This window comes from Aulonocara sp. 'chitande type north' Nkhata Bay, linkage group LG16, assembly GCF_057382095.1.
Source record: "Aulonocara sp. 'chitande type north' Nkhata Bay isolate Kocher_YH1m ecotype deep benthic linkage group LG16, A_spYH_male_GT1.1, whole genome shotgun sequence".
Taxonomy (NCBI): Eukaryota; Metazoa; Chordata; class Actinopteri; order Cichliformes; family Cichlidae; genus Aulonocara; species Aulonocara sp. 'chitande type north' Nkhata Bay.
In genome coordinates, this window is record NC_141359.1 from 31544611 (window position 1) to 31564539 (window position 19929).

The window sequence follows — 19929 nt, forward strand, 5'->3', positions numbered from 1 at the left end:
AGTGGTAATTCTGTCTGAGTGTCAGAGTCAAACATCAAAGGTACCCATTAGGGCTGGGCCATATCATACCGTTCACAGTAATACCGGTATAATGTTAGGCAATGATAAGAAAATGAAATATCGTGATAGAATATGGGTCAAACGCGCATGCGCAGTGCCTTTGTTTTCATACGCACGTGGCAGAAAAAGCATGGCGGCGACGGAGAACGAGAAGGGCGAAAGCGGATCGTTGAATGAAGGGATGAACCAGAATTGGTTTGTAAAAATGGTGCAACTTCAGTGGTGTGGAACTGGTTTGGCTTTCGTCAAATACACACCAAAGTACAATTTTTGGTAGAGCATGCAAGCGGACCATCGTTATTACCGTGTTTTTCGGAAAATAAGTCGCTCTTAAAATCCTTTTATTTTCTGAAAAATTGACAGTGCCCCTTATAATCCGGTGCGCCTTATGTATGAATTCTGGTTGTGCTTACTGACCTCAAACTTTTTATGTCTTACACAGCGCTCAAAAATCTGTAAAAAAATGTTTTAGCACGACTTTGATAAGCTACAAAGCCGCACCGCTTGATGGATTGTCATAGCATTACGGCTTCCGTAGTCAGGAGCCTCGCCGAGTGATACGTACTGTTCTTCAACATAGTATTACCGTATTGTGTGTGTATAACCTCTTTTTAAGTTTTGTAGATATATTACACATGGTTATAGTTCAGGATATGTCGGCCAGTTTCCACTGGAAATGCCTTTTGGTTAAACTGTCAGCAAGGAATTTGCATAGAAAACAGCTGTTTGTTTAAGTGAAAATACATTGATGGGTTTTTTGTTTGTTTTTGTTTTTTTTGCACTAATAAAGTTGTGGAGTTGTAAAGTATTTTGTCTCACGTCAGTTATATCGTCAGTTATATCATTATCACAAATTTTCAAATATATATCGTGATAAATATTTTTGGCCATATTGCCCTGCCCTAGTACCCATCGGTGGTCATGGATGTCCATAAAACATATGACCAAATTTGCTTCTGCACATTAAACTGTAGTGCTGGTAGTCCGAATCAGGTCATGAAACCTGCTCCGTTTCTGCTGATTCTACCTGCCAGTCATCATTTAAGTATTTGCTCATTGATTGTGTGAGGTCGCCGCCATGTGCAGATGTTTGAGAGCCAATCCTGTGTCATGTGTCAAAGCCCAAGGTGCTGAGCAGCTTCCTACAGGTGCACACTTACTGGAATGACGTGGTTCAGGCTCTGACCTGGTTTATCTGCCTGAACAACTTCACCTAGCTCTGGCTTCTTGTTAGTCTGACTCTCTGTTGGCCTCTCTTTCCTCATTTGGCTACATGTCTGTATGTAATGTATGGATTTAGCTTCTTAATCCTGCTTTCTCATTTAAAAAAAAAAAACGTGATAATGCAAAAAATGAAGTTAAGTGCTATCAAAAGCAAATCAGAAACCCGAGGAAAAAGTTATTAGGGAAACAAAGACTGCACAAAGTGAGTCTTAACACTGGGACAGACAGTGAGGTGGATCTTTTTCTCATCACCACAGTGGATTATAAAAGTAGGTGTTCGTTGCTCATTGGACTTGTGATCGATAATTCTCTTTGTGCTTTTTGTCTACCCTGAAAGCAGGGTGACACCAGGGGAAACAGTTTTAGTGAAACAGAGACAGACATGTGTAGCCACAGGCTCACTGAAGTAATGAGACCACTGTGTCAGACTGCCCACACCATCCTGTTGGACAGGAAGTGATAAAAAATGACAGATTTTCATTAAATAGCGCCAAAAAAAAAAAACTGAACACCACAAGAGGACAAGAGGAGTGTATGTGAGTGGCCTTTTTGAGTGTGTTTTGGGGGGGGGTTGTTTTTTTTTGCTGGCAGTATTTAAAAAATAAAGAGAAATAAATCAGCTGTTAATGTGAACCAAAACAATTAATTTAATGCTGATAATTGTCTTAATTTACTTCAGTATTTATTCACCTTAAAAAAGGGGGGGTCAAATGTTTTAGGATTTTTTTTTTCCTGTAATTATAATTTCATTTACTAATTATTTTTATTTAGATTATCGTCTTATGTTCATTTTTTTACCTCAAATTAATTTATTCCGTGTTTATTTTTATAATTCTTAATCTGGTTTTGTTTTATATTTCCATAACTTTTCTTTCAGTCATACAAAGACAAGAACAAACAGATTTATAGGTGAACTGATCACATGTTGATTGTTGTCAGCTAAGAAATTCACAGGGACGTGAGCTCCTTCCTGCTCGGTGGTTCTAAGAAGCTCAGTTTTCTGTTCGAAATTTGACGGATCAAATCCCGTCTGTAACAAACGGGTATGAACAGAAGTCATGAGGTCTAAAATAAAATGGGACACTGTGCAAATCTCAGGAGATGGTAAACATCAGATTTCATCAGCACATAATTTGCAGGCAGAAGGTGATTTTTTTTTTTAAAATAAAAAATAAAAAATCCTCCTCTGTTGTTTTAGGAAAACATAGGAAGTCTTTATTATGATATAACACTGATCACCAGTCAGCTGTCTTATATAACACCAGCTAAACTGCTGCAGTGAGTGATGGAGACACCGCCTTGGGCCTCATGAAGATCCCTGATGGACTCTTCTGGGCTCCCTTAGGGGGTACCAAGGGACAAAAAGGTGAAGAAGAAAACCGAGCGAGCTGGTGGGATAGCAAGAGGCCCTCCCTCTGTCCTTGATTTAGAGAATTTTCCTGAGCTAAACTTTCCGTTAATCCCCCGTTCCCCTGAGCTTTTCTTCTGTTTGTATAAAAAGATCCTCGCTGTTATATAAATCTGGGCTTCATGCAGATTACTATTGCCAGCTCTGACAGCTCCACTGTGCACTGCACCCACAGTGTATCCTGACACCTAGTGGACAGAAAAGGCAGCACACCTCTCAGTCCTCAAACAACAGGATTTGCACCTTTATTTTCAGAGGGGGTTAAACAACACTAACGAGTTAATACAGTGAAATAAGAAATGAAAACTGAAATGAGAATATGTGTCTACAAAATTAAAAAAAAAAAAAATGCAGTTAATTTGGTTAAAACACACCCATTCAGAAGGAGGTGATGTAATCGCGTTGTTACTCGCGCTGGATGTGGGGTATACCAAGTGTCCCTTTTCTTATGTGGGAGTGCACAGCATTTTTTTATCCCATTGAGAAAATATCCCCTATTTTAATTATCAACATTCAACAGTCCACACTGCAGTGTTTAGCTTTTATCCAAAGAAACTGTATCACTGTGGGTCGTAGAGTGTACATTATAAGACTAGAAAATTAGAAAGATGCACTCATTACAGTTCTTCCTTTCAGGCTTATTGCATTTAGTGAGTTCAGATAAAATGCAGTATTCCTCTCCTTGACATGATTACTGCCAAACCTGCAGAATTCAAATGTGTCTGTTTTTAAGTTCTGCAAAGCAAAATTCCCGACCTGTCCCACACAAACCTGCTCTCTGTCCCTGCTTTCATTTCTTCTCTTACCCACGCTGGAAACTAACTGATACTTAAGTGAATTTAAGATGAAATAAAAACGTAATATGGATGCAGATCTTGGTCCCCTTTTAAAGTCACATGATTAGTATTTTTGCTGTTTCTCCCCTGCAGATAAACTGTTGTTGTTTTCTCATGAAATGTATTTCTCACGTGTGTGGTTGCGTCTTTGCTTTGCTGTGATGATAAAACACAGAGGTGTTAAACCTGCTTTACTTTCACAGCTACAGCAGATACTTTTGATACATTTCCAGAGTACTTGTAACCAGTGTTGTGTTTTATCACAGTTGTGTAAAGATCGATGAGAAACTGAACAAACAGTTTTAGTCTGACAAAAAAAACCAAAACATTAAACTGCTGACGTCCCTCACGACCTCCGCCTGTTACAAGTGATGAAACCTTTACAGGAAGATGGAGGTGATGTCCAGAGGCTTGTGGGCTGATTGCTGCTGTCACCACTCACTTACCTTCAGATGCTCTAATGACCCGCCTCAGGCTGTGGCACACACTCTTCTGTGTGTGTGTGTGTGTGTGTGTGTGTGTGTGTGTGTGTGAGAGAGAACTGCTCATCTCATGTTGCATGCCGCTTTAATTGCTCCCTGGATAAATCACACACACAATCCAGCCGTTGTGTCAGCGTTGCTGGCAGCAGCTGCTCTGACAGCTGTGATCAATACTCTCATCTGTGTGGTCGGGCGCTGTGCTTTCTGCTTAGGTGTGCGAGCTGTTAGCCTTTACGAAGAGGCGAGGGGGCGAGTGTTTAGGTGATTGGCTATTGGTTTTGCTGGCCTACGGATGACGTCTGATAACTGATTACTTCCTTTAACATGGAAAAAAAATAGATGCGCTGATGAGCAGCTTGGCCACTTAATCAGACTTTCTAACAGTGGTGTGATGGATTGCAAGGATCATACCTAAAAGAGCTGTTCTAGAAACAAAAATAAATCCAAACAGATGAAAGGAGTCAGTTAGGGTGGTTCAGGCAACTGATTAGGGGGCTTTTGTCTCATGGTCTCAAGGAAAGAAAGTCCATATGGGGCCATATTTACTAACAACCCTTTTGATATTAAATTGGCCTAAAAGGTGTGTACACAGGTGTCTTTGTAGTGTCCAACATTTTGGAAAGAAAATAATGAATTTAATCACAAAGTTTAAATTCATGAATGTCTACAGCAGACACTTTACTGCAGATTTAATACGTTATGTTATGTTGTGTCTGATATGGCTGTATTGGCCTCTCTTGGGTGTGTTAATGTTATTTGGAGCAAGTGGGGCATAAGTTATCAGAGTAAGTGTATAATTGTCACGTGTAGGTCGTTGCAAAGCTCAGAGCTTTGAGCCACAGCATCACACTTTGAATCTGCCCTGTGGGTCTGCAGCCCCACGTGTTTCTGGGCCTCAATAATACAAAACGGAACTCAACCTGCAGCATTTGTGGGACGGAGAATCCCAATATCAGGTGCACGTGGGGGTGCGTCTTTTTTTTTTACAGGCAGCAAAGTAAGGGTTTACAGTAAGCTAATGGCTTTTCATTGTTTGAGAGGTTTAGCCACATAGAGATCGATCGATAGAGAATAGAGAGCGAATAGCATCTGCACGTCTTTTCTCAGCACCCACCGAGCTTCTTTGGTTGCACCTCGTGTGTGGATTGTACTGGTTATTTTACTCTAAAGTGCACACTTCCATGGACCCAGGATCACATCTTGGCTCTTTGAGACGTTGTGTTCATCATCTGTGTTCTGGGTGACGTGTCAGTTCGACTTCCAGCTCACATTGTGTTGTTTTTTTGTTTTGTTTTTCAGTCAAGTATAAAGCGGCTGGGATGAGAATTGGCTGAGCTAAGTCACAGAGCTAAGGCTGTGTTTCTCAGGGGTCTTGATCATGAGTGGGTTGAGAGTCGAGTAAGCAATTGAGAGACGGTCTGCAGTGATGAGGATGCTGTGCTGGTCTATTGTGGTGAAGAGAGAGCAGAGGGCCACAGAGAAGCTATTGATTTACTGGTGATCTACATTCCGACCCTCACCTATGGACGCGAGGTGTGGGCAGTGACAAAGGATGAGATCACCGATACAAGCAGTAGAAAGGAGCTTCCTCTGGAGAGTGTCTCTTAGAGAGGGTGAAGAACGTGGGCATACAGGAGGGGTTTGTCCTCCACATCAAAAAGCGAGGTGCTTTGGGCTACTGGCCAGGATGCCTCCAACCTCCCAGGGAAAGAAATATCTATCGGCTGGCTAGGGCTGGGCCATATTATACCGTTCACGGTAATACCGGTATAATGTTAGGCAACGATAGGAAAATGAAATATCGCGATAGAATGGGAGTAAAACGCGCATGCGCAGTGCCTTTGTTTTCATACGCACATGGCCGATTGTTGAGTGAAACAGATGAACCAGAATTGGTTTGTAAAAATGGTGCAACTTCCGTGATGTGGAACTGGTTTGGTGTTTGTCCGTCAGATACACAACAAAGCACATTTTTTTGCAGAACATGCAAGCGGCCGTCGTTATTGTCGTATTTGTCGGACTAAGATGCTCTTAAATCTGGGAGTAATCTGGGTCCTAAACTCCGTATACTTCAGGTCAAACAACACTGCAGCATCACTTAGAGTTAAAAACTGTCTAAATTCTTTCATCTTTAATAAAACGATCAGCATTGCTGCTTTACCAGGTGTAACTATAAAGTTTAACTTCCAGGCATCCATGAAAACAAAAGTTATTACATTTAACGGAGTTAGAAGTTAGCAGGAAGCTAGCGGAAGTTAGCTCGCTAGTTTCGCTAGTTACCTAAGCATGATATTGCATGTTCTGACTGAGAGATTTCTGAAAAAATTCAAACGTACAGCTCTGCTATCACTTCCAACATAAATGAAGACAGGAAACTAAACAGCAGTGACGTTTGTAGGGTTACTGAAGTTGGGCTAGCTGGTATATAATGATGTGCTACGTGATCGCTAGCGACACAGCTATGTTAGCATAACATAAACAGTGAAGCTGGAGGACGAACACTAACACTTTTCCACTTATAAAAGTTAACGTGAAGGTTCTTCATGGTTAGAGACAAATGCAATCGCATGGCAGGATGCTGTAAACGGACCAAACTTCAGTCAGGAGAACAACTGAGATAATCCATCCACAATACGAGGTTAGTCATTAATATACTGCAGCAACATGGGAATAGAGCAGCTGCCAGAGAATTCAACATTAATGAATCAATGGTACAGAAGTGGAGGAAGCAAGAAGAATGAGTTTAATAAAGTTTGATTTATCGGACTGCTTTGTTTCGCTTAATGTGCCTTATAATCCCGTGCACCTTATGGTCCGAAAAATGCATACTGCACACTGCAGTTTAATGTTGCAAAGCACCTCTTTTTAACTTCAGTGGATATTATACATGGTTATGCTCAGGATATGTCAGCCCATTTCTACTGGAAATGCCTTTTGGTTAAACTTTCAGCAAGGAATTTGCATTTGCACTGTTACATTTTTATAAAGCTTTAATGTACATAAAAACCAGCTTCTTGTTTAAGTGAAAATAAATGGAAGGTTGTCTTTTTGCGCTAGTAATGTTGTGGAGTTGTATTTTGTCTCGCATCAATTATATCGTCGGTTATATCGTTATCGCAAATTTTCAAATATATATCGTGATAAATATTTTTGGCCATATCACCCTGCTCTACGGCTGGCTTATGAACACTTCAGACAAGCTGGAGGACGAGGCTGGATAAAGAAGGTCTGAGCATCTCTGATTCCCCCGAGACCTGCATTTCGATAAGCAGCAGATAAAGCTTCATCATTATTGACTTCTTTTTGAGAAACTGCATTTAAACACGACAGTGTGGTCATCGTACAGGAACTGTGCTCAGTAAATACAAAATGCTTCATAACCTCAGACCCCTCCCTGTTTTTAGAGCCTTTAGTCCAACAGCATCAGCAGTGATGTTACTGTGACACATACACACACACACACACACACACACCTCAGGGAGAGGGCTGGTTTGTCTGGGAGTGTGCCGGAGCCACACACAATCCATTCGACAGAGATGCCTGAAGAAAGCGAGAGTGTGTGTTAGAGGCTGCTGCCGAGACATGCTGAGGAAGCTGATGTGCAAGAAAATCTGCCCTCGTAAGAACGATGCATTTATCTGTCCTCATTTTCATCCTCGCCGCGCTCGTCTCGCCCTGCACAGCTTCCTGTCTGTCTGTTATTGCTCTGCTCTCTCTGGCTCTGTGCGTCTCATGTCTGCCAACCTGTTGCCTTTTTGTCCCTGTCATGTTTTGTATTTCTTGGTCATGATGATGATTTTCATGCAGGGAGCAGCTTGTGCGGATGAAGCTTCTATTTTATGTATCAGTTTATTATACGTGGCTCCACAAATAAAAGACAAGGCACAAACCTGATTCCTAAACAGCAAGTTAATGTCTCTAAATGTCCTCAGACAGCGGTCATGATCATGGCTGCAAACACCGCCTTTATCTCCGTGCCTCAGCTGGCGGATATCACCACCGGCTAATCCCTCGTGTGAGTGGTCACGTTGGGCAGGTGACGCCGGGGGCCATGTGTGCACTGCTGCCAAACCAGATTAGAGTCAGATGGATGGAATGATTAAAACGTGCACAGATACATACACCACCTGACAGATTGCCCGTGTTGCACTCTCCCCCCTGAGAGGTTATCCAACGCAGCAATGACTCAGGGCTGTTTAACACTTAAGAGAATGATTTCAGCCTCTGAACGATGACTGAACGGTGCTTTATTGATCCTTACGGGAAATAATTCTCACAGTCAGCCAGCCTATATTGAAAGCCTAAGTCACCTACACCCTTTCTCATTTCTTCTTCTTCTTTTTTGCAGATAAGAACTTTGAGGATGAGGACTCTGTGGACGGAGGCCGGTCCTCCTCCTCCTCCTCCAAAGCACCACCCAGTGGCAGGAGGACTGTAGTGAGCTCTGTCAGAAGACCCAGCTCAGCCACCACGCCAAAGCCCACGGGTGAGGGAGAGGTTCAAGCTCAGCTCAGTGCTGGGAATAAATAATCTGCCGCTGAAAGTCACTATTTGTTCTGATTTAATGAACAGTTATTCACATTTTAGTTTAACCCTGGGTCATAACAGTTTACCCTCAGGCAGCCGAGCTCTGTTGGCTGGCGATTCGTTATGTTTTAGAAAGAAATCTTTGTTTGACGGCAGTTTTTCGTTTGTCATAGATGTGCTTGCATTGAGAGCAGGTTGTTAATGACTGAACCAAGGCTTCTGTTCTTTGGTCAAATTCGTAGTTTAAAAGATGCTGTTGAATACCATTTAAAATGCCTTATGTATATTTTTCAAAGGTAAAGAAGCTGCTGCTGGTGCTGTTGATGAAGAGGATTTCATTAAAGCCTTTGAAGACGTGCCCTCGGTCCAGGTGAGCTGGCCACATTCTCCATATGAAACCTTGCTTTAGTATGATGGTAGTTAGATTTCCCAGAGGGTGTGGCTTTAGGAGTGTTAGAGGTAATTGGTCCACACCTGTGTGATGGTCCAAAATACTTGGACCATGATGATAGCACAGGTTGCTATCATCATGTGGTTGGGATTCTTGGCTTTATTGAAAATACCTGAACAGCTGAATCATGAAGTGCCTTAAAACTACTTCCACATGACTTAAAGGCGTTCATGATTTCTGGATGTCATGTCAGATTGACTTTAATGAATCCACGATGTTTCATCTCACACCACCTGGATGTTTAATCAAAACAGACAGCATTTAAAAAACTGATATAATTCTAGCTTTATTGCTCTTGGCTGCACTGAGACAAAAGGGTGGGGTAGGAAGGCAGTTAATGCTAGCTAATTGGTTATCTAGAGTAATCAGATTATTGCTTTAAAAATGTTTCAAAAGGCTCCAACAGCACAAACACCTTGCAGAGCTCCAGTTCAGGGACTCCAATTAACTGAGGTAAAGCCTCACAGGCAGTTAGCAGCTACAGCCACGCCCCCGACAATGCAAACTTTAAGCCTTGATTAAAACATTGCACCAAAACAGTCTTTGTATCAGTCTGTAAACATGTTTATTTCTGCTGTAAAGTTGGACATTTTAATAACGTGGGGACTGATTCACTGCCTGAGCCTCTAGTGGACATTAGAGGAACTGCACAGTCTGGTGATTTGGGGTCAGTCACTTTGGTGCACCATATTGAAATAAGTCCTGCTAATATTGTGGCTTCCCTTCCTGTCCCGTTGTGCACAGATCTACTCTAACAGAGAGCTCGAGGACCAGCTGACCAAGATCAGAGAAGTGCTGTCTGATGACAAACATGACTGGGAGCACCGAGTGGTTGCGGTGAGATTCTGGAAGCACATGTGTCCTCTTTAAAACACACACACACTTACATATAAAGATGATAGGTAATATATATTTGATCATGACATTTTTTTTCTCTTTTCTCATTCCTCTGTAGCTGAAGAAGGTCCGTTCCCTCATGTTGGCGGGGGCCACTGATTATGAAGGTTTCCCTCAGCAGCTTCGACTTCTTGAGGCTTCCTTCAAGCTGTCAGCTAAAGACCTGCGCTCCCAGGTGGTCCGAGAGGCCTGCATCACGCTGGGGTAAGACAAGAAGACTTTACTGACTGAGATTTTAGAAGCCTTGCAACACCCTTAACCACCTGCAACATCAACATATGTCTGGGAACAATTTTATAGAATAATTTAACATTTAAAAAAACAGATGATGAACAGATGAAATGACATGTATTCAGACAAATAAGTGAGATTTCAACAACATCTCAGTTTTTCCACATACATCGAGTCTGTTGTTGTTATAATATGCACATGAAGATTTATTTCATGCTGTGTAAACCCATCCAGTGGGCTGACTCAGACCCTTTGGCAAGCTGGCACCTATGTAAATTGTCAACTGGCCATTAGGTATAAGTACCTGCTGTAATCAGTCACCTGCAAATTGTTTTCTGAAACGTTCACCACCAGGAAGCAGAATTATACCAGTGAGTGAGCTGCTGTTTTTCTTTTTCTTTTCCCATTTCTTTCAGAGACCTCCTTTTTGAATTCTTCTTATTATTTCCCTGGTTGACTCACTGCAGCTGTTGTTTCTTCAAATTCTGTTAAAGCTGTAGTTAATTGAAGACTTTTTAAAAACAGTATTAATAATATGTACCTTAAAAAATTAAACATAGTTGTCCTTAAACCCTGGATGGCAAGAAAAAGAACTAAGTAAATGACAGAAAAACTGAATTAGCTTTTTTTCTTTCTCTTCTTTGAGTTGATTGGTTTTCCTGTCATAGCAGATTTTTTAAATGATCTTTTTATAATCTAAATGTGTAACAATTAATTTATTTTAATAATAAAATAATTAGTTAAATAAAATGAAAGCCTGAGGGTAATTAACAATGCTTTTATGCGTGAACATCCCTGGTTTAAGAGCGGGAGGAGACCCAGTCCCAGCTTCAGGAATCATATGTGCTCTGAGTGTCAGCCCCAGGCCCAAACAAACAAGGTTGTGTCAGGAAGTGCATCCAGCAACACAAACATCTCCCAAGTTAAACATGCGACTCCATCTGCATTGGCGACTGCATCTGAATTAGCATCTGAAAGGGTTTTTCAAAAACTTTATAAACAATTAATGCTTATTAATTTTTACAGTGTTTATTGTTATTTATGCTTTTGTATTTATTCGAGTCTTGTTTTATTGTTGTAAAACTGGTGTTTTGATCTGTTTGCCTCGATTGGAAAACACTTTGAGTTTGTAAACATGATTTGACTTTCTGGTATAACGCTGCCACCTTGTGGTAAATGATAAATGGTAAATGGCCTGTATTTGTATAGCGCTTTACTTAGTCCCTATGGACCCCAAAGTGCTTTACACTACATTCAGTCATCCACCCATTCACACACTGGTGATGGCAAGCTACATTGTAGCCACAGCTGCCCTGGGGCGCACTGACAGAGGCGAGGCTGCCGGACACTGGCGCCACCGGTAATGACCACCAGTAGGCAACGGGTGAAGTGTCTTGCCCAAGGACACAACGACCGAGACTGTCCGAGCTGGGGCTCGAACCGGCAAGTTTCCGATTACAAGACGAGCTGCCAACTCTTGAGTCACGATCGCCTCAGTGGTGACAGCTTTTATTAATGTTTGCAGAGGGGTTTTTACAAAAAACCTTAAGATCAGAATCTTTCTGCATGAGACACTGCTTAGATTTCTCTGCCTGGCTGGGCTCAATTGGTCTGATTATGTTTATGACCGCCCTGTCAGTATACCTGATAGTGAAGTGCATAGTCTAATCTTCAGATAGTTTTTTTTTTTTCAGCTGTGAAACTGTCAGTATGACAAAACAAGAGGTTTAAGTGTCTAATTGAAACCTTTGCCTATAAAGGCTCACTTTTAGTTCATCTTTACTGAATATTTTGTCATCAGGGTGTGACCAGATGAGCAGAGTACATGTCAGGATGATTCATTAAATCACAAGTGATTGCATTTCATGTCATTTTCATGGGTTTCTCTCTGGATTAGGGCTCCGTAATGAGAGTCATTCAGTTTTTACTCATTGATCAACGTGCTTCTAATGGCTTTGATTAGCAGCGCTGACATTAACATGGATCTGTAACTGATGAGGTTATACAGTGAAAAGCTTAAGCTAATGAAAACCAGTCTTGCAGCATCACTCTGGACTTACAAACATCCATCATCCCGAGTTTAATCCGGCCCTGATGAGGTGGAACAGAGCAGAGAGGCACTGAAAGAGCAGGAGGCTGATGAATAGATGAGACCTATATGTATCCTATCATCCCTCTTAATGCCAACACAACGCAGACGTTTCCCATCATCCCTCACTCACTTCTCTGTATTTCTGCCAATCTGTCAGTTTGTCTTTGAAAGCTTTTTGCATTGTAACCATTTCTTTCTTTCTGCCAGATATTTGTCATCGATTCTCGGTAACAAGTTTGACCACGCGGCCGAGAGCGTCATGCCAACCCTGCTGAATCTCGTGCCCAACAGTGCCAAAGTCATGGCCACGTCCGGGATGGCCGTCATCCGTCTCATCCTCAGGGTGAGTGATCTCAGAGCATTACTGCATGCAAATAACTGATCCTCGCAGATCTGTCAGAAGAAATAATCCCTCCTGACATTTTCTTCTCTCCCAGCACACACATTACCCACGGCTCATCCCCATCATCACCAGTAACTGCACCTCCAAATCAGTCGCAGTCAGACGGTAAGAATGCCTTTCAAAATAAAACACACCAGCTGCAAGTTAAAAATAAAAGACAAGAATTTCAGTTTTCTTATTTGTTTTCCAATAAACTTGATTTTCATTTAGGGAAAAATAAATCAAGATTAAAAAGAAAGAAAAATTTAGGAAAAAAAGAGAAAATGTAAAAACTCAAGAACGGGGAGTAATCAGATAAAAACAAAATAGATATCAAAAAGCCACTTTACGTATGTGTGTGTAAATATACAAACACATATACACATCCAAACTGTGAGCTGGTTTCACTGAAGAGGAGCCTGAAAGCTGAAGGCTCTGCCTCCTATCCTACTTTTAAATGCTCTAGGAACCACAAGTAAGCCAGCAGTCTGAGGGCGAAGTGCTTTAGTCATTAAAATGAATTTACTTTCAGAGGCATTAATATATATATATATATATATATATATATATATATATATATATATATATTAGGGGTGCAACGATACACAAAATTCACGGTTCGGTTCGATACTTTGGTGTCACGGTTCGATATTTTTTCGATACAAAAAAATGTTCATGCATTTTTAATTTGTCATTTATTAAAATTATAAATATATATTTTAACTCAAAAGTACAGTTTTTAAATTTAACCCTAACCCTTGTGCGTGTTTTTTATTTTGACAGCGAATGCGCACCTGCGGACCACTTATGTGCAGCCCTGGTTATTTAGCTCGTCATATTGCAGCCACAGAAATTCTTTTGTCCATGAAACCATAAAGCTGCACTTTCTTTTTGCCTTATAGTCTGATTTGTCATAACTTCTCCGTTTTGTGGTAAGCTTTTCTTTGGCTGTCACTTCTTCACCCTGACCTGTCTTATTTGGCTCAGCAGAACTGAAATGCTTTTACACACTCACTCACATAAGCTCAGCGATTCTCTGCGCGATCAACCTCTCACATGTTTAAGCTTGCTGCGGGAGATTTCACTTGTCATGTTTGCATAGTAAGCTAACGATTAATAAGACCATGTCAGAGGAATTGGTGCACAAATTATCATCACTCACAGATCAGTGCTGTCGCTCTCTATACACAGTTCGCACGATTGCAAAGTGAAAGCAAAAAAACAAGCGCAAATTCAAACGCGACTTCAATATGTCACATATTGACAGTGGCTCACCGATGCCAATGACATAATTACCCAGCTACATTTCTGAAAGAATGCAAAAGCATTGACATATATTTTTCCTACAATAGCCCGACGGGCAGGGAAGAGATAGATTTTGGTAGCCCGACTTAAAAACATCGCTAGCTCCGGGACGTCAGGCTAGCGATATTGCGAGCCCTGTATCTGATTGAGGAATCACTCATCTTTGGAAAAGAGAGTTTATTACAGAGAAATGGCTCTTTCCAAAATAAAAGCTATACTATCCGCTTCTTCTGGGCTATATTCTCAGCAGCATAAGGAGAATCATGTGCTAACAGCTGTCTAAATGACTCGGCTAAAGTTAGTAGCATGCTTGCTTTTTTTTGTCTGCTTCCACTTGTCTTTGCACTAGGATGATGTCGGCATAAATGTGCAGTCATATTCGTTGTGTTTCCGCTAGTGCTTTCAGGTTAATCTCGTTGAAATGACCTTAACGCCACAACACGGCAAATCTCCGTTAACGAGCTACCGCCGATCGCCCCGTGCATGGGGCTAGACGGCCAACACGTTAACGAGCTAACTGTGCTAGCACACTAGTTCACACCAATGTAATTGAGCATTGCATGGCACATCCAACATACTGTTTTACTTTAGTCCATGACTCGCTTACCTTCAGGGTCATACGTCACATGAAAACCAAAATAATTCCAAACGCCAGAACTGAATGAGGGTGGGGGAGGTGCCCTGCGCTCTTCCTTCTGACGATGCTGTCTGTGTTGAGCGCTCAGTGGATCTGCGCTCGACAGTGCAGCCTAGGCGGAGTAGTCGAACACAGATTCACTGAGCGCTCAACACAGACAGCATCGTCAGAAGGAAAATTGATAAAAGAAATTACAAATGTTGTATTGTTCGATACATATGCGTACCGAACCGAAAGCACTGTATCAAACGGTTCAATATCGATACGAATATCGTTGCACCCCTAATATGTATGTATATGTATGTGTGTGTGTATATATATATATATATATATATATATATATATATATATATATATATATATATATATATATATATATATATACACATAATGCAGTCATTAATGCCGCTGGGTTTTTTTTAGATAATTTTTGAGGGCATGAGAGTTCATGTTTAAGTCGGAGCTTCAGCCACAGAAAGGTTATTGTTTACTTTAAATCCAGTGAAATGAATAATGAATGAATAAATACTCTGAATTACTTTGCAGTTATACATTTTACTCCTCAGCCCTAAAGGGCTGTCGGGGTATTGTTGGTACCCCTCCGGGTGGGTGGCATGGACACCTAACTTTGTGAATGTATTAACTCGAGAACGGGGTGATGTAGAATTTACAAATAAATACCATAGGTGCATTTACTAAAAATGTCAGACAGGTTCGAATCTCAGTGACCAAAGGTGTAAAAAAGTATAAGGTGTAAAAGGTTAAAGACGTATTCATATAAACTTTAATTTCTTTCCAGACGCTGTTACGAGTTTCTCGACCTCATGCTGCAGGAGTGGCACACCAATACACTGGAAAGGTGAGCTAGTCTGCTGTTTCCTCCTGGAAGCATACTATATAGGAGAGTGTGTTTGTGTGTGTGTGTGTGCGTGCATGCATTCTGCTGAGGCGCAGACGTGCATGCAGCTTCTTCTTCTACTCTCTCATGATGACATTTAGGTTGTTGAGCATTTGCAGTTAGCTGAGCTGGCTCGCTGAGCCACTGATGAGGCCCGTTAAATTGATGACTCCTGAGCGAGCCATCATCATCATCATCATCATCAAGGGGCCTGCTTGCCCTATATGTAACCATGGCAACCGCAGCGGGGACTTTAAAAAGCGAGTGAAAAGCCCCACGGGTGGCTACATTCCCTGTGGATCAGCAGAGGATTCAAACTCTAGGAGAGAGGAGAGGAACGAGGAACTCCCCTGAGAGCTGTTTGTGCTCCACATCATCAGTACTGCTCGTTTCTGTCTTAACCGTTTCTCCTTGCAATGTTTCCTTACTATCCCAGGCACGTGGCAGTTCTCACTGAGACCATCAAGAAAGGAATCCACGATGCTGACTCTGAAGCCAGATCCATCGCTAGAAAGTAAGTGTCCTGTCTTAAAATTCAATGAGAAAGTTTAGTTTGTTTTTTTGTTTTTCACTACACTGCCTCTTCTCTTTTTTTCCACCCTGTAGGTGCTACTGGGGCTTTCACGGCCACTACAGCCGGGAGGCAGAACATCTTTTCCAGGCGCTGGAGGCCACCTATCAGAAGGCCCTCCAGTCTCACCTGAAGAGCTCAGACAGCATCGTGTCTCTGCCCCAGTCAGACCGGTCCTCGTCGTCTTCGCAGGAGAGTCTGAAGTAAGAACCGCGCTGCTCTTTGGCTCCTACTCTCCTCCTCCTGCTGGAAGCACTCGTGTCCCTGCATCCTCAAAGCTTGAGCACACATATTGGATTTCACTGAGTGATATGAAACCACTAATGCATCTGCTGTTTTGAATATGGTGATAAAGATGTTGGTAATTACTGTCAGATGTGCAGCGGGTGGGTGAATCAATCGCCATCATTAATCCCGTTTGTAGACTCCCTGTGGAGCGCACTTGGGTAATGACCTCATGCTCGGCCCATCAGACCTGCAGCTGCAGTGGTCTCCAGTCTGAACTCATTTGTCCTTTGGGGTTATCCCAGTTTAGATGCTGATGAGTCAAAGCTTTTACTAGAACCTGAATTTGATAGCGCCAAAGTGGAGTCCACGCATTTTAATTTTATAAATCATGAGTCTTAGGTTGTGATACACATAAATTCTAAAAAGTGTCTTTTTTTCTTCCCCCAGCCGGCCACTGTCTGTGAAGAGCGTGATTGGAGGAAGCATGACGAGAAGTAAGTATCTTTTTATTCGATTCGTCAGCGTGGAAAGGATATAAAGTTTGTATAAAGGCTTCAGACAAATCGAAAGCTTCACAAAAAGCACAGATTCCTGAGGTCACAGGTTAAAGAGCTGGAATTATTTATTGATTCAATATTTTGAGTGGTGAACAAGCAGTATTCTGCAGCGGAAATCCACGTCTTCAGCTTCACTCTCTCTCTCTATGGTAACAAAGGAGTGGTTGGTGAAGCAGCAGTAAATAAACTTCTCTTAACCTTTAAACTCATCAATCAGGTGCTCTGATAAAAGGACTCTGATTGGAGGATTGAGGTGTATCCAGCGAGCAGGATTTCTGCATCAGAGACGAAGGTCCTCCAGAAATCAACCTTTTTGTAGCGGCTGAATATTAAATACTTTGACTGCAGTCTGAATGCATCTGTTTTTAGTCACAAATATAAATAAAGCACTCACAATGATGTCTTGCAGCAACGATTTCCTTCAAAATGAAAGCAGGCCAATGATAACTTAAAAAACGTTCTATTATTGAGGTGAAAAGACCACTGAAGTAGACAAGCCAGCAGTTGGCCATTCAACCTGCCCAACCTGTTTACTGGCCGTGGCCCATTGGAGCATTGGTTATGATGAACCCTGGCTCTTAACAGATTTATGTTTAGATCAGTGAGACTGATCATCTTTGGGTTTCAGTAGTGATGCATACACTGAACATTTCCATTTTGAGTCGCATGCACTGTGTCACTTCACGTTATCATTTCCCCTGGACCAAGCTGATTAAGAACTCCTGAGATTTAAAATCGGGGAGCTTGATGGTGGAGAGATGATGGGGTGTTAGAGGATCAATACAAGATGCCTCAGACTGAAAGATTACACAAGTTGAGAGAAAAACATCTAAATTACGGAGCTGTGTTAAGTGTGTTAAATTCACCTCAATTTATGGTGGAAGTCACGTTGCAGCAGTAAAATAAACAGTTGAAAACTGTCACCACAAGGTGGCAGTATTTCAGCAGAAGGGTTTATTGTAGATGCCCACCCCAACCAACATTACATTTACATTGTTCTGCCTTGAAAGTCGACTTATAGTCTGGTTTTTTATGTTTCTGTACTGATTAGTAACTGTCTGTTCTGTCCTCCTCTACTACATAACCAGCTTAAATTAAAATTAAAGTTATTTAGGTGCAACATGCATGTAGTGCTGTAAAAACATATGCGTGCAGAATCTGGCAGTTGGCATGGAGTGGAAATTAAACCTAAAGAAAGCAAGAAGAACATTTAGTTCACAGTTGGTTGCAGAGTATTTTACAACAGCTAGTACAGAGCTTTTTGCACAAGAATTAAAACGGATTTAAAAGGAGTACAAGAATTCAACAAAGATGTCAGAATCTGGCTTTTAAACTCAGTTTAAGTGCTTTCGAAGTTCAGCCATGCTTCCATCTGAGTGTAGAAAATGGATCCTGAAACTGGAAAATGTAAAAGCATCATAAGGTAGCCATGATACAGTAACATCTCTGTGTTGCCACAGGTAAGCTTGTGGGATCCAGGGTGCCGTCCACTCCAGGATCCCTCCAACGCTCCCGCAGTGACATCGACGTAAACGCCGCCTCCAGCGCCAAGTCTCGTCTGTCCACTGTTCCCGCCTCCTCGCCGTTCAGCTCTGCAGCTGCTCTTCCACCAGGGTCCTACGCCTCTTTAGGTAACTGATCACTCTCCTCCTTCTAACCCGCTCAAACCAAAAAGGAAGACCACTTTCTGGTATTCAGCACATGTTGCTCACACTCTTATTTCTCAAAATGAAACATTTCGCTCTCCGTAAACGTGCACGAGGACAGATAGCTCCCCAGTAACAAACCATAGGATTCACCCAGTGAACAAACAACACAGAGTAAACAGAGGAAGTCTTGCAGATCCTTCGTTTAAGTTTGCAGAGTGAAGGAGTCTTATCAGTACACAGTGCCTTTCATTATTTTATTCAATATCGTACAATCGAGATGCATTGATTACAATTAGGTCTGGTTTTTCATTACAGGAGTTCAGTTTGTTTCATCATATGATTATTTTTGTCATGTGTTACAGAGCTTCACCACATTTCAGAAGCCTCTGTCTTTGAACATAGATTTCTTGTACTAATAAAAATGATCTGCCTCGTATCACTCACTCTGACTCTATAATTACACATTGAAAAACCACTAGATATTTTATAAAAAATCCTGAACTACAGTCATTTTTAAATTTAATGTACAGTTAATGCCATTCCCCTGACCGGTACTTAGATTTCTGGACAGATGAGCAGCAAGGCTATAGGTTTTTCTGAGGGTGATCAATCAGTTCATCTCTATTTTACAGTTAGAAGGGTTAAATGAGGAGAACACTGTTTTCCCTAGAAGAAGGTGACCCCTCTGACCCCATAATTTCCACCCGCCGTTGGGTGAATATGACACTAGTCGCATTTCCTGGGCGCCATGATGTTTAGAAGAGCAGCTCAAGTAGCTGAGGGGCAAACTGAGCCTCTTCCATGTTACAGTAAGAACTACTAAAGCAGCAGTTTAGCAAAAGTCCCAAATAAACAGATTAGTCTCCTGTCATCTTGAGCTATTGAAGCATTTCTCCTGTAATCAGTGGCTTTTATGGAGCTGCCTGGGAATATTAATAACTGCTGATGTTGCCATTAGACTGTTCTGTCAACAGGAACTGTTTAAGTCCTCCACTGACACTTTACACAAATTGATTGGTTGAGGCTGAGTGGCCCCCTGCTGTGATGGCCGCCTGTTTAAGCTAATGCGAGAAGTTTAAGCCACTCCCTCCCAATAGATGAGATATTTTGTGTAATCTTTTCCCCATGCACAAACTTCTCTCCCTGCTTTGTTCTCCTCCAATGAGTCCCTATGGCTCCATAATGACCCTAACTAATTACGATGAGGCCCCTTGCTCACCCACTCATGCCTGTTGCTGCTTCAATTGCTACTAATGACTTCCTCTGTGCCTCTCCTCCCACTCTTTGCTGCACCGCCTTTCTTAAATGCCCCATAGATGGCACTCCTGGTAAAAGTGATGGTAAGAACTGTGTGTATGAGTGTTTCTCTTTTGTCAGATGTCACAATGTTTACATTTCCTCTTCATCTGTGCTCTCTTTTCCTCTCTTTATCCCTTCTAAGTAGTCTTTCTAGTTTTGTGGACCTCTGCATGGACTGTCTGCATGGATTTCCTC

At 41.7% G+C, this 19929-nt stretch overlaps 1 protein-coding gene across 1 annotated transcript in view; it reads left to right on the forward strand.

Annotated features, from left to right (window-relative positions):
* Positions 1-19929, forward strand: part of clasp1a (cytoplasmic linker associated protein 1a) — a 98139-nt gene that overhangs the window by 42279 nt on the left and 35931 nt on the right. Inside the window, exons 9-20 of the mRNA XM_086266743.1 lie at positions 8359-8496; positions 8834-8907; positions 9733-9825; positions 9944-10089; positions 12416-12551; positions 12646-12716; positions 15332-15391; positions 15867-15944; positions 16037-16204; positions 16677-16723; positions 18247-18417; positions 19752-19775. Of these exons, the coding sequence (XP_086122869.1) occupies positions 8359-8496; positions 8834-8907; positions 9733-9825; positions 9944-10089; positions 12416-12551; positions 12646-12716; positions 15332-15391; positions 15867-15944; positions 16037-16204; positions 16677-16723; positions 18247-18417; positions 19752-19775 (1206 nt within the window). The remainder of the gene's footprint in view (positions 1-8358; positions 8497-8833; positions 8908-9732; positions 9826-9943; positions 10090-12415; positions 12552-12645; positions 12717-15331; positions 15392-15866; positions 15945-16036; positions 16205-16676; positions 16724-18246; positions 18418-19751; positions 19776-19929) is intronic.